General features: G+C 45.2%; 1 protein-coding gene across 4 annotated transcripts in view; it reads right to left on the bottom strand.

Moving 5' to 3' along the window:
• Nucleotides 1-417: 417 nt before the first annotated feature.
• The window catches only part of LOC141100178 (uncharacterized), a 46070-nt gene continuing 31311 nt past the window's right edge, over nucleotides 418-15176 (bottom strand). For 3 of the 4 annotated variants that reach the window (XM_073588471.1, XM_073588472.1, XM_073588470.1), the window contains one exon: nucleotides 418-2134. In XM_073588471.1, coding sequence (XP_073444572.1) covers nucleotides 657-2134 — 1478 coding nt within the window. In that variant the 3' untranslated portion in view covers nucleotides 418-656. The remainder of the gene's footprint in view (nucleotides 2135-15176) is intronic. The other variant, XM_073588473.1, reaches the window with a different exon arrangement.

Here is a 15176-nt window from a genome sequence, read left to right as displayed (position 1 = left end):
AAGAACCCAAAATCCCTCTTTTTCTACATTATGCTGCTCTCAGATCAGGTGGCAAAAATCTGGTGACAAATTCCCATTAAAAGCAGTTTTTAGGGTATGAGCACTCATTGGAGTAAAATTTGTGCACCATTTCTGCATCTCTTGGCAGGCAAAATGCAGCTGCAAAAACGAGGGTTTTTGCCCTGCATTTTTGACTGATTTGAAAAATGTAGGGCAAAAACACAAAAAACTGACATGCTGCAGATTATTTTCTGCCCCAAATAAGCAATGCGTACATCGCCCTCTAGGTTTCTTATTCACTTTGCTGGCATCAGGATTAATTCAGGTTTTTCTAGAAAGTTTGCATGGCGAAAATGCAGCAAATCTGCATTGTGTGTACAAGCTCTTATTCTCTAAGGATAAAGCCATGAAGTGTAGTTTTGGTGCATTGCAAAACTGCATGAAGTTTAATATTTTTGACTTTATATTCGTTAAACAGGGCCATTTCCACATCAATTAAATTGTCCTCATAAATTCGGGTTATGCTGTAAAAAAACAAAAACACACTGATAAAACCATGTTTGCTTATACAAAAACAGCAAGGTGTGGCCTTACCCTACTGGCAAATTACACCTGAATTTTGAGTAATGCATTTATCTTCTGAAGATGAAAATTGGTTATTCCTGTTGGTGATTTTTTTGATGCGCAACAAGGCCCGATTTTTGGGCAAAAGTTTTACCACATATTGCGCATGAAAATGGTTTCTCGCCAGTGTGAGTTCTTTCATGTGCAATAAGGCCTCCTTTCTGGGCAAAACCTTTCCCACATTTCAAACATGAATATGGTTTCTCGCCAGTATGAGTTCTTTCATGTGAAATAAGGCCTCCTTTCTGGGCAAATTTTTTGTCACATTCCAGACATGAATATGGTTTCTCTCCAGTGTGAATTCTTTGATGTGCAATAAGGCCTCCTTTTTGGGAAAAACTTTTTTTACATTCACTACATTTAAACTTCTGCTCTAGGTGAATCTTCATGTGATCTAGAAGGTATGCTTTTTGGGTAAAACCTTTCCCACATACTATACATGAAATTAGTTCCTCTTCGTAGTGACTTTTCTGATGATCAACAAGACCTGACTCGAGGCTAAAACATTTCCCACATTCTGAACATGAAAACTGATCTTCTCCTTTGTGACTTCTCTGGTGGGAAATAAGTTTTGATTCCTTAGTAAAACTTTCCCCACATTCTAAACAAGAAAATGGCGTACAACCGGTGTGGCTTTTCTTATGTTTAACAAGATCCAGCTTCTTGGAGAAACATTTTTCACAGTCTGGACATGAGAATCGCTTCTCTCCCAAGTGAAGTTTTTGAAGTTGATCTAGTTTTGATTTTGTACTCTTACATCCCTCACATTCCGAACGAGTTCTTTGATGTCCAACGAGATCGTAATTCTTGGGAAAAGTTTGTCCAGTTTTAAAACATGAAAAGGTCTTCTCTTCAGTGTGAATTCTCCGATGATGGATTAGTTGTGATTTACTGGGAAATCCTTTTCCACACTTGCTACATGAAAACAGCTTCTTTCGTTTGTGACATTTCTGATGTTTAGTAAGAACTGATTTCTTAATGAAACTTTTCCCACATTTGGGGAAGAACTCTGTGTGAATTTTTGGATGTTTAACAAGATTTGATTTCTTTGCAAAGTATTTTCGACATTCTGGACAAGAAAATGGCACCATTCTTTTGCGGAGTCTCTGATGATGAACAAGATGTGATTTCCGGTTAAAACGTTTGACACAAAGTGCACATGAAAACTTCTTCACAGGTTTACAAATCACCAGAGGGTTACTACAATTAGCTTTTTCCTTAAAATATTTCATGCCTTCAGAAGACTGAAGTAGTGCAATGTCCGTCAATGTCCTCTGAATAAGAAAATGTGCTTCCTGTGTAAATTTTTTCTCCAGCTCTGATCTTAAAAATAATTCTTGTCTACTGTGTTCCGTAATTAGATCTGATGTATGAGAAAAAGGTCGCTCTTGGTTAAATTTAGGTGATGACAGATCCCAGCTATTGTGCTGTGGATAAAGAGTTTGTGTAATGGTTTTTCCTCTTGGAGACACTTGTGTGATACGATTCACATCTCTTTCACAACCATCTGCTGGATATAAAAGGATTTTATTTTAATTCATTTCTGTTGCTTGAAATACAAAGTAGGTAAATCAAGATATATCTGGAAAGTTTCCTTCACCATGTTCAATGCATAAGTAGAACAAGAACAAACAGGACGTGTATTACAACTAGAAAAAAGGCCTATTTACATAGAACAAAAATTGGCTAAAAAGTATTCATACAATTGCTCTTTCTTGTTCATCGGCCACTATAAATATGTGGCCAATAACTGACAAACAAGTTCACCAGATTATTAGACTATGTAACGCCATAAGACTAATGTCGCCTGATCCTGTAGATATTGATGGGTTTGGAAAACTCTAATGTGTATTGATCCTCACTGGAAATGTCGATCAAAAATAGGAAAAGAAAAACTGTGGCACTCATCCCATGGCTAAGATGTTATTCCTTTATTACATACTGGTGGAGGATACAGACAGAAGAAAGAGCGACGGCCATTTCACACTGCCAAGTGATTCATCCAGGCTCTGCTATCAGTTCCATCCAACATCCCTTATATCCTGTTTTGCCATGTGGATGGAAACATACTATAAAAAACAATTACATAGTAACACATACCGTAATTGTTTTTTTTTTTAAATCAAATATTTTTAATTGAAGAAAATGAGGATAACAATACATACATAAAGCAACAAATATGAACCTAGCACTCAACTTAAAGGTATTTGTAAGGCGGTTTATTGTAGTACACGAAAAAAGATGTTTCGGTCAATGTTACCTTCTTCAGTTACGTGTGGTATATAGAATGTGTAGAGCTTATAGGCATCTATCAGAAAGGACGATGGTGCTTTAGGCATTGAGGAGAATGATCTCTCTAAGGTAATGAGCTTGTCAGTATATAGGAGAGGGGCAAACGTGCCTCCAGATGCGGTGTCCACCGGCCATCACGGTGATGGCCGGTGGACACCGCATCTGGAGGCACGTTTTCCCCTCTCCTATATACTGACAAGCTCATTACCTTAGAGAGATCATTCTCCTCAATGCCTAAAGCACCATCGTCCTTTCTGATAGATGCCTATAAGCTCTACACAATCTATATACCACACGTAACTGAAGGTCACATTGACCGAAACGTCTTTTTTCGTGTACTACAATAAACCGCCTTACAAATACCTTTAAGTTGAGTGCTAGGTTCATATTTGTTGCTTTAACGGTTTGGGAACCTAACTGTTATGATTGAGTCACCGTAGGAGGCAAAAACAGAAATGCTAGCTAAGTCCAGAAAACCAGAGAGGTTGGCAGCTATCGGATTGCAGACCCCTGATCCTATCCACAACAACTAACAGTAGCCGTGGGGGGTTCCTACGATGCCCTAGACCCCTCGATCACAGCCGGAGAATTAAATAGGCCTAAAGAAAGAAAGGGGAAATCTAAACTGCCCCAGAGCAGACCCCAAAGCAATAGGCAGCCCCCAACATATAATGACGGTGAAGCAAGAAGAAAACACTAACACAGACAGAAAGATAGACTGAGCAAAGACGGGGCCCAAGCTAACTAGATAGGAAAGGACAGGAAGGCTGCTGTCTGCAATCCGTGAAAAACCCTATGAACATAAGAGCCAACAGACTGACAGTGAAAAAGGCCCTGAAGACGCTAGGCTTCAAAAAGCTATGTCAGTACTCAGGAATATTCTGAAGACAGAGCAACCGGCAAAAGGAGATTCAGCTCACCCCAGCAGGGAATGGCAGAATCCAGAAAAGCAAGGCAAACAAAACCAAAACACAAAAGCTAACAGGCAAAGCAGAAAACTTAGCTTTAGAGGAGCAGGAATCAGACTGGTGTCCTAGAAGTCCACAGAGAAATCACCCGCAGGGCAGAAGGGCGTCGGCAGCCTTATATCCAGTCCGTGACTCCACTCAGCCAGTCATCCTCATTAGGCTCAGGTGCCTGATAATCAGGCTCATTACCTTCCTTTACCAGAATAGGGAGTTCACCAGACCTCAGTGACGAAGGGGAAAATGAACTCACAACACCTAACCTTAGCACCATCTTGAGTTGTGCTCACGGTGTTCTTTCTAAACAATACATACATAGGCATGCATATTTATCAGCACTATTACTTTACTTACATTTTTAGTAATACAAGAAAATCCCCCCTTAGAAACTAAGAAAACCCTCCCCGCTTCATAAGTATTCACAAAATGGACTCTGTTCACAAATTCCTTTCTAGTAGGGGGATCTTCATCCAACCAATGTAATGTAATAGTCTTCCTTGCAACATATAGCATTTTGGATAACGCCAATCTGCCCCACTCGTCTGTCGCCACCCCGTCTACATGCCCTAAAATACAGGTCAATGGGTCTCGAGTAATGTTTATTTCCATCAATCTCTCTATCAAATTCAAGACCACTATCCAGAATGCCGGCAATCAGGGACAGGACCATAGCATATGTAGCATATCGTCCTCATCCATCGTACACCTCGGGCACCTGGAATCCATTCTCACACCAGCCTTTTTCATCCACACAGGGGTCCTATATACCCTATGTATGGTGAATAATTGCAACACCCTCCCAGACTCACTTACAGAGATTTTAGGGATGTATTTGTCAGGAACACCGCACTGCACTTGCTCACTGAGCCAGTGCGGGTGTCCTGAGTACAAAGACAGTACTCACAGATACCTGTGGAGCAGGGCAGCAGCGGTGACGATGCGTGCTTCAGAGTATTAGGACCTGAAGCACATGACTGCTGGGGGCGTGGCCTAAGCTCCACAGATCTAGGAGCTGCAGGGAAACTCCTAGAAAGGTAACTACGGGGAAATGTTACCAAGGGGCATAGACAGAGACAGAAACCAGACGAAGCCAGGGTCAAAGCACGAGATAGCAATACAGTACCACGGGGTTTAGACAGAAAGGATAGTCAGGACGTAGCAATAGGTCAGAAAACCAGAACGGGCAATAGATGGTACAATAGGGACAAACTGTAACGGAGTAACGATAGCCAAGCCAGGAGGTCAGAACCGGAGAAGACAGTAGTACCAAAGCGAGAGACGGAGTACAGAGTGAGGGAACAGGCCGGGGTCATACACGGGAAGCAAACAAGCAATGCAGAATACACGCACACCAGGGGTCAGACACACCAGAACAACAGTATAGCTGACAGAGAACCCTGGTAAAGAGTGAGTATAAATACCCCTCCCAGATCCAGAAAGAGGCCACGAACACTTAACCCTGTGAGTGCAGGGCAAGAACCCTGTTCAAACCATGACAGTACCCCCCTCTTAATGGGGTGCCACTGGACCCCCAGGCTTGTCTGGGTATCTGGCATGGAAAGACCGCACCAGACGATCGGCATGCACTGAACTGGCCGGAACCCATGACCGATCCTCCAGAGAGTACCCCTTCCAGTGTATCAGATACTGGAGTCTCCGGCGCACCCACCGGGAGTCAACAATGCGCCCTACTTCATACTCCAGCTGCCCCTCTACCAGCACTGGCGGAGCATTTGATGAGGGATCCTCTCTCACCGTCCCCACAGGCTTTAACAGGGACCTGTGGAAGACATTAGAAATTTTAAAGGAGGTGGGCAGCTGCAGTCGGTAGGCTACTGGGTTAACAACCTCCACAACTTTGTATGGGCCAATAAACTTGGGGCCCAGCTTTATAGAAGGTATCTTAAGCTTGATATTGCGGGTGGATAGCCACACCTTCTCCCCTACTGCAAATGCTGGACCTGGCCCCCTCCTCCTGTCAGCAAACCGCTTATAGTTTTCCTGGGCCTTGGAAATATTCCTCTGAACCTCCCTCCAAAGAATTCTAAGACGTTGTGTCACATCCTCAGCACCAGGACAACCTGAATCCATACGGGAAAACTCTCCAAAATGTGGGTTAAAGCCATAGTTGACCTGAAAAGGAGACTTCCCAGTAGACTGACTCACACGACCGTTGAATGCAAACTCTGCCATGGGCAATACCTCACACCAGTCCTCCTGCCTGGAAGAGGCCAAGCATCTCAGAATCTGCTCCAAAGATTGGTTCGTGCGCTCCGTCTGTCCATTAGACTCTGGGTGGTAGGCAGAGGAGAAGGACAACGAAATCCCCAGCTTTTTGCAAAAAGCCCTCCAGAACCTGGCTACAAACTGTACCCCTCTGTCTGACACCACATTCATAGGCACTCCATGTAACCTAATTATATGCTGCATAAATAAGCGGGCCAGGGTTTCAGCAGATGGTAACGCGGGGAGAGGTACAAAGTGAGCTTGTTTTGAAAACCTATCCACCACCACCCATATCACCGAGTTGCCCCTGGAAGGAGGAAGATTTGTGATAAAATCCATGGACAAATGTGTCCATGGTCTACCTGGAATTGGCAAAGGCCCCAATTCCCCGGCCGGCCGGACCTGAGAACTTTTAGAACGAGCGCACACCCCACATGCAGTCACAAACTTTTTAATATCTGTTACCATAGAGGGCCACCAGAAATCCCTCGCAATTGCCCCCCGGGTAGCTGCAATCCCAGGATGAGCACTCAACACAGAATCATGAAATTCCTGCATAAGTCCGAGACGGAAACGTTCCGGTACAAACAATTTACCCGGGGGTTTACCACCAGGAGCCCGAGCCTGGGCCTCCAAAATCCCTCTCTGTAACTCAGATGAGATTTCGGCCACCACTACTCCTGGCTGAAGAATGGAGGAGGGAGGTTCTGGAGGGGACACCGAATCAAAGCTTCGGGATAAGGCATCAGCCTTGATGTTTTTAGATCCCGGGCGGAATGTGATGGTAAACTGAAAACGAGAAAAAAAAAGTGCCCACCGAGCCTGTCTGGGGGTCAATCTCTTGGCAGACTCGATATAGGCCAAATTTTTGTGATCAGTGATGACTGTAATGGGATGAACAGACCCCTCCAGGAAATGCCTCCATTCTTCAAAAGCCAACTTTACCGCCAACAACTCTCTATTGCCGACATCGTAATTTCTCTCAGCAGAGGAAAATTTTTTAGAGAAGAAGGCGCAAGGCCTCAGGTTAGTAAGGGTAGGAGGGCCCTGAGACAAAACTGCCCCCACCCCTACTTCCGAGGCATCAACCTCCACGACAAAAGGTCTTGACGGGTCGGGTTGTACCAATACAGGGGCTGAAGAAAAGCACTTTTTTAATGTCATGAAAGAGTTTTTTGCAGCTACAGATCAATTTTTTACATCAGCTCCCTTGAGAGTGAAGTCCGTTAGAGGCTTTACCACCTGCGAAAAGCCCTTAATAAATTTCCTATAAAAGTTGTCAAAGCCCAAAAATCGTTGCAACCCTTTCAAGTCATGAGGCTGCACCCACTCCGTAACAGCCTGGACTTTCTTAGGATCCATGCGGAACCCCTCTCCTGACACAATCAACCCCAGAAAGGATACTTCTTGCATGAAAAATGAGCATTTTTCCAGCTTGGCATACAAATGATTCTCCCTCAGTCTCATGAGAACCATCCGCAAATGGTGCAAGTGAGATTGACTGTCCACCGAGTACACCAGAATGTCATCCAAATAGATAACCACAAAACGACCGATTAAATCAGAGAAAATTACATTAATAAAATTCTGAAAAACAGCAGGAGCGTTGGTGAGACCAAAGGGCATAACCAAGTTTTCGAACAGCCCTTCAGTCGTCAGGAATGCTGTTTTCCATTCGTCCCCTTCAAGGACTCTTATAAGGTTATATGCCCCACGTAAATCCAATTTAGAGAACCACTTGGCCCCGGTGAGTTGGTTACATAGATCAGGAATTAGGGGGAGAGGGTATGTATTTTTCACAGTAATTTTGTTTAATTCCCGAAAGTCGAGGCACGGCCGCAAACCACCATCTTTTTTCTTAACAAAAAAGAAGCCCGCTGCCACAGGTGAAACAGAAGGCCTAATATGCCCTTTGCGGAGACTCTCAGTAATGTACTCCTTCATGGCTAGACGTTCGGGCCCGGACAAATTGAACAGGCGAGCCTTGGGTAACTTGGCTCCAGGGACTAGATTAATGGCACAATCAAAGGGTCTATGTGGTGGTAGCGCCTCAGCCTCACTTTCAGAAAATACGTCTTGAAAATCTTTCAGGCACTCCAGAATACCTTCCAGATCGACAGACGACACTGACACAGATTTTACTGGGGTGACAAGGGTTGTAAAGTTACAACATAGACCATTAGCCATACAACCCCACTGAATGATCTCCCCTGTGACCCAGTCAATAGTAGGATTGTGACATTGAAGCCAAGGCATACCCAGTATCAGTCCAGCCGGCAGATTATTTATGACAAAACATCTTAATTTTTCCACGTGAGTGGAACCCACTTTCAGAGAAAAGGTATCAGTCATGAAACAAATTCCCTCCTGGGTGATAGGAGAAGAATCAATTGCCACGATTTTAACAGGATCTTTTAACCTGACTGTCCCCATCTTATGAAAAGTCACAACTTTGGCATCGATCAGATTAATAGAAGAACCACAGTCAACAAAGGTGGTAGTCCCAACCGGACTGCCTGTAAGTTCCAGTTCCACCGGAAGCAGAATTTTAGTAAGCGAGTAAAAGGGTACCTGGGAGTCTGGGCAACCTCCTCGATTGTTACCCAGACGGCTTCACTGAAGAAGGGCAAGAAGGACAGTTCCTTCTCCAATGTCCAGCGGATCCACAGTAAAAGCACAATTGGTTGTTTCTTCGGTGTCTCCTCTCTTTTTCCTCCAATAATGTGGCACCAACCTCCATGGGCTCAGGACTAGATGCAGAGTCTCTCAGATTGGAGAATAAAGGGGTCTCCTGCAGCATGACCCCTCTTGCCCGCAGCCTACGGTCCATGCGGACAGCCTGGATCATAGCGTCCTCCAAAGAATCCGGTGGAGGATGAAGGGCTAGGTGTTATGATTGAGTCACCGTAGGAGGCAAAAACAGAAATGCTAGCTAAGTCCTGAAAACCAGAGAAGTTGGCAACCATCAGACTGCAGACCCCTGAACCTATCAACACAACTAGCAGTAGCCGTGGGGGGTTCCTACGATGACCGTGACCCCTCGATCACAGCCGGAGAGATACATAGGCCTAAAGAAGGAAAGGGGAAATCTAACTGCCCCAGAGCAGACCCCAAAGCAATAGGCAGCCCCCCACCAATATAATGACGGTGAAGCAAGACGAAAACACTTACACAGACAGAAAGACAGGCTGAGCAAAGACGGGGCCCAAAAACTACCTAGACAGGAACGGACAGGAAGGCTGCTGTCTGCAATCTGCCAAAACCCTATCAGAGACAAAAGCCAACAAGCTGATATAAAAATGGCCCTGAAGCAACTAAGCTTCAAAAACTAAATCAGCACTCAGGTACCTTCAGAAGACAGAGCTCACGGAACACTGCACACTCCAGCAGGGAGTGGCAGAATCCAAAAAGCAAGGAAAACAAAAACAAATCTTAGATGCAAAAGGCAAAACAGAAAACCCAGCTTTAGGAGAGCAGGAATCAGACTGGTGTCCAAGAGTCCACAGAGAAATCACCCGCAGGGCAGAAAGGGCGTAGGCTGCCTTAAATCCAATCAGGGACTCCACTCATCCAATCGTCTTCATTAGTCCCAGGTGTCTGATAATCAGGCTCACTACCTTCCTTCACTAGAATAGGGAGTTCACCAGGCCTCAGTGACGGAGGGGAAAATGAACTCACAACAGCTAGGGCATCTTTCAAACGTTCGGACAGGCCTCTACAGAACAAACCCCGGAGGGCAGCGTCATCCCAGGAGACCTCCGCTGCCCAGCGTCTGAACTCAGAGCAGAACCATTCAGCAGAGTTCCTTCCCTGTGTCACACTCATCACCATATCCTCTGCCAGACGCACTCTATCAGGCTCATCATAAATGTGCCCCAGAGCCTCAAAGAACAAATTCACAGACATGCGTTCAGGAGCAGAGGAAGAGAGAAAGAAAGCCCATGCCTGTGGAGCCCCCCGAAGTAGGGAAATGACGACCCCCACCCTATGGAACTCATCCCCGGAAGAGCGGGGCCTCAGAGAAAAAAAAAAAGCTTGCATCCTTCTCTGAAAGACCTGAACTCCTTTTTATCCCCTGAGAAAAGGTCTGGCAATTTGACCGGAGATTCTGGGAATGCCAATGACACATCTCTATCCCCAGCACAAGAATCCCCTGTAGTGGCAGCCCCCTGTACCGTATCCACCAACTGTTGCTGGGTCTGGGCCATCATGCGCTGTTCCACATTAAGTTTGTGGAACATTTGGGTCAGGTGCTTGACCTGATCAGCCAAGGCTTGTATGGGATCCATGAGGATAACACACTTTTTTTTTCTCTCTCAGAGGGGGAAAAAAAAACTGAAATGGTCAGCTATAATGTCAGGAACACCGCACTGCACTTGCTCACTGAGCCAGTGCGGGTGTCCTGAGTACAAAGACAGTACTCACAGATACCTGTGGAGCAGGGCAGCAGCGGTGACGATGCGTGCTTCAGAGTATCAGGACCTGAAGCACATGACTGCTGGGGGCGTGGCCTAAGCTCCACAGATCTAGGAGCTGCAGGGAAACTCCTAGAAAGGTAACTACGGGGCAATGTTACCAAGGGACAGAGACAGAAACCAGACGAAGCCAGGGTCAAAGCACCAGATAGCAATACAGTACCACGGGGTTTAGACAGAAAGGATAGTCAGGACGTAGCAATAGGTCAGAAAACCAAAATGGGCAATAGACGGTACAATAGGGACAAACTGTAACGGAGTAACGATAGCCAAGCCAGGAGGTCAGAACCGGAGAAGACAGTAGTACCAAAGCGAGAGACGGAGTACAGAGTGAGGGAACAGGCCGGGGTCATACACGGGAAGCAAACAAGCAACGCAGAATACACGCACACCAGGGGTCAGACACACCAGAACAACAGTATAGCTGACAGAGAACCCTGGTAAAGAGTGAGTATAAATACCCCTCCCAGATCCAGAAAGAGGCCACGAACACTTAACCCTGTGAGTGCAGGGCAAGAACCCTGTTCAAACCATGACAGTATTGTAAGACCGACTTCCACTGAACATCCGATATGTCTCCCAAATCCGCAATCCACCTAACTTTGGCCATCAACGGATGTCTGTCCAAAAACATGTCCAGCAATCCCTTGTAAATAAGTGTTATAAAACCCCCTAGTACTCCCCTGTACCCCAAGTATACTCAACAAACTGTCCCTCTGTATCATTATTGGTGATCTTCTCCACTGGCTTATGAAATGCATGTCGCAGCTGTAGGTACTGGTGGAACATATTGCGCTCCAAAGAGAATTCGTTCTCAAGTGCCTCAAATGTTTTGAATGTCTCACCATCCAACAGCTGCAACACATACCATATACCTATTCTTCTCCACTGTTCAAAATTTCATAGATTTCGCATTTCGGTCAACCGCGGACCAAACCAAATAGATGTGTAAACTCGTGTATCCCCTTATTTCCCTCCACTGCTTAAGTTTTTTCCACAATTTTTCAAGCAGCGCCAGTTTTGGAAACCTTCTAGAACTCAGTCGAAATCTGCCCACCTCCAAGGAAGCCAACAATGGACCCTTCCCCACCATGTGAGAAATAACCTTCTCCACTGAGCTAGAAAATTTGTGATCCCCCCATCCCACCATATGTTGACAATGAGACCCAATGTAATAACCATGGATTGGGGACAGCCAGGCCTCTGTCATCTTTTGGGTGCTGCAACAACTCTAGCTTGATACGCGCTTGACCTCCCTTCCGTATCAAATCCCGAAAGATGGCATTAATTTTATAAAATTTGTTCTGAGGTAACCAGATCGGCGCATTATGCAGCACATACAAAAGCTGAGGCATGAGTATCATCTTAATTAAGTTCGCATGCCTGGCTTTTGTCAAGTTTAGCTTCCTCCACGCCTCAATCTTCCGCTTAAACTTACACAATAGTGGATCCAAATTAAGCCTCTCATAGTCCATAAGATTGTTTGATACCTTAATTCCCAGATACTTCCTCGACTACCTGTAGTTGAGTTAAACAATCTCTAACAATAGAGGTCCCGCGGTCCAGCGGCAGCAGCACCGATTTATCCCAATTAATACGTATCCCAGATACACCGGCATAATCATCAAGGACCGTCATCACTGCCCTCAAAGAACCCCCCACATCCCCCAAAAACAACAGCAAGTCGTCGGCATAGAGTGTCACCTTTTCCTCGTGTGTTCCATATTGGAATCCCACAATATTTTGCTCCCGTCTTATTACCGCCGCCAGTGGCTCAGTTGCTATGGTAAACAGGAGGGGAGACAGGGGGCCTTTGGAGCAGTATACAGCAATTGAACTCACTTAATAAATACTTCCCCAAAGCCCATATAGCGCATTGTAGCCCACAAGTACCTCCACTCTACAGTATCAAATGCTTTGGCCGCGTCTAATGACAGGATTGCTCTATGCCCTACATTGTCCATCGCCTGCATATTAATAAAGAGTCTCCTCAGATTCGTCGCTGTGGACTTGTTCAACATGAACCCCACCTGATCCTGGTGTATTATAGATGTTATGACTTTACTAAGACGATTAGCCATCATCTTCGCCAACAAATTTACACATGTTGTCAATAATGAGATCGGGCGATATAAAGCCTGTGTGATGGGATCTCTACCCTTTTTAGGAAGCACAACAATGATCGCTTCTAGCATGGACCACGGGAGTTCACCCATTTCTACCCCTGCCTTATATACTTTCAACAAAACAGGCAACAGAAGTTCCTTATATTTTTTAAATATTTCCCCCGGCAAACCATCTACCCCTGTAGCCCTATCATTAGCCATGGAGGAGAGTGCCAACTTCAGTTCCTCTAAATCAAATGGTTCATCTAAAAAATGTTGAGACTCCATAGACAATTTTGGAAGCCCAGCTCTAACCAAAAATGTATCAATCTCAGTATCCATCGGCTGCACCTGTGACCCATACAAATTAGTATAGAAGCACGCCATCACCTCCAGCAAACCCCGAGTATCCGTGACCTCCTGTCCATCCTCCCCCTTTAAGGCGACTATGTAAGCGCTGTCTTTGTGCAGCAGCCACTAGGGCCAAGAGATGGCCGTCTCTCCCTCCCTCCTCAAAATATTGCATAGTACGGAACATCTTTTTCCGCTCAGCTGCCCGCAATGACAATGCATTAACTCCGGCCTGAGGCTAAAAAAGGCTCTTGTACCCGGGTGGATGGGTCATGAATCAATGCCTCCTCCAACTCCTGGAATGCCAGCAGATCCTTCTGCTTAGTGCTTGCTTGGATCTTAGATATCTCTTTAGGACACAGCCCCCTAAAAAAAGCTTTCATAGCTTCCCAAACAATCCCCTCATGTGCCGTACCCCTAATGGTCTTAAAGTACTCCCGAAGCTCCCTCCCCAAGTCACCTCCTTTATCATTAAGCTGTAACAAGAAGGGGTTTAATCCCCAGAGAGGTCTACTATTGATCATTTGTCCCTGGTCGCCAAGCAACACAAACATTGGGGAGTGGTCAGACACCGTTGTGGCCAGATAGCCCACATCCGTCAAAAGGCTCAGCATCCGCTCATTCCCCAGCGCCAAATCAATCGTTGACACTGAGAAGAAAGCTGTTGAGAAACACAAGAATTTACGTACCCCAGGGTTACGAATCCTTCACAAGTCAGTCATAGATGTCTCCCTTAATAACACCCCGAAAGGAGTATAGTTGCCCCCCTGCTTTATGTCTTCCCCCCCCTACCTCTGTCCCAGTGAGAATCAGGTACATTGTTAAAGTCCCCCATCACCAGACACGTGATCCCAGGGAATTCTGCAATAATTTATAGTATCTTAAGGAACAGCTTGCTGTTATATGGAGGCAGAATGTATACAGATAAAAGCAACATAGGCCTATTATTGCGTTTACAGAGTAAACACACATATCGCTGTTCCGAATCAATAAGTGAAGTAAGCTTTTCAAACTGTGTTCCCCTACATAATACTGACTTCCCTTGAATATGCAGAATATGTAGCATGGTAGCAGTCTTGCATCCAGCGCCCATTTAGTATATGAGACCTTTCAGGAACCAAATGGGTCTCCTGCAAAAAGACCACAGCTGGCTTTGCTTCACGCAGGAATTGAAAAACTGCCTGTTTTTTAACATCCGCTGCCAGGGCTCTAACATTCCTGCTTAAAATTTTGATATCATGTACCATTACAATTCAAACTTGCATATAATACAAAATGTGTATTGGCATGTATATAGCCTGACTAGGAAGCGTGAAGTAAACATTTTCCATAATCCCCTCCCCCCAAAAAATTAACCCCCAAACAAAGAACAGCAAAACAGAAAAATCAAAACATCTTTTCCTGTGATGGAAAAATTGGCGTATATTATCCATAACCATCCTTAATCTCGCCATATCCAGTCCCACATCGGATCCCTGAACGCAGGGGTCCGTGATGACTTGACCTTGTGAACAAAAATTAAACCATTAATTCTCCACAGAGAACCCCAAAAACCACCGGGGACACCACTTGACAGAACAGACGCACAGGTCATGGGACCCTCAGTCAGCAGAATCCTTTGCCTTCTCCATCCGCAGTTCTTTCCTGTTGCGTCCAGCCACTTGAGTGCATTTTTGGCCTCAGAGCAAAAATGGACTTTATCCGCAGCCATGACCCGCAACTTAGCCGGATATAACATGGAGTATATCATTCCAATCTCCCGCAACCTCTTCTTGATGCTAAAAAACTTTGCTCTGTTTCTGTACTTCAATTGAATAGTCCGGAAAAATGGAGATTGCAGAGCCATTGATTACAAGATCAGGTTGATCCCTAGCAAGTTTCAAAATTGTATATCTGCCCTGATAGTGGAGAATTTGAGCTATTACAGTCCGTGGTGGACGTCCAGGGGGAGGGGACGCGTGGGGACCTTGTGGGCTCGTTCGATGGCATAGAATCGAGACAATTTATCGGCACCCAATTTATCCAGTATCCACTTCTCAAAAAACTCCATAGGGGTGTTACGCTCAACTTTTTCTGGTACACCGATCAGCCTCAGGTTGTTGCGTCAGGATGTGTTTTCTAGGTTTTCTAGATCATCC

Source organism: Dendrobates tinctorius, unplaced genomic scaffold (genome assembly GCF_039654945.1).
Source record: "Dendrobates tinctorius isolate UK_male_01 unplaced genomic scaffold, ASM3965494v1 ptg000103l, whole genome shotgun sequence".
In the NCBI taxonomy this organism is placed as follows: domain Eukaryota; kingdom Metazoa; phylum Chordata; class Amphibia; order Anura; family Dendrobatidae; genus Dendrobates; species Dendrobates tinctorius.
This window is presented reverse-complemented; position numbering and strand designations above follow the sequence as displayed.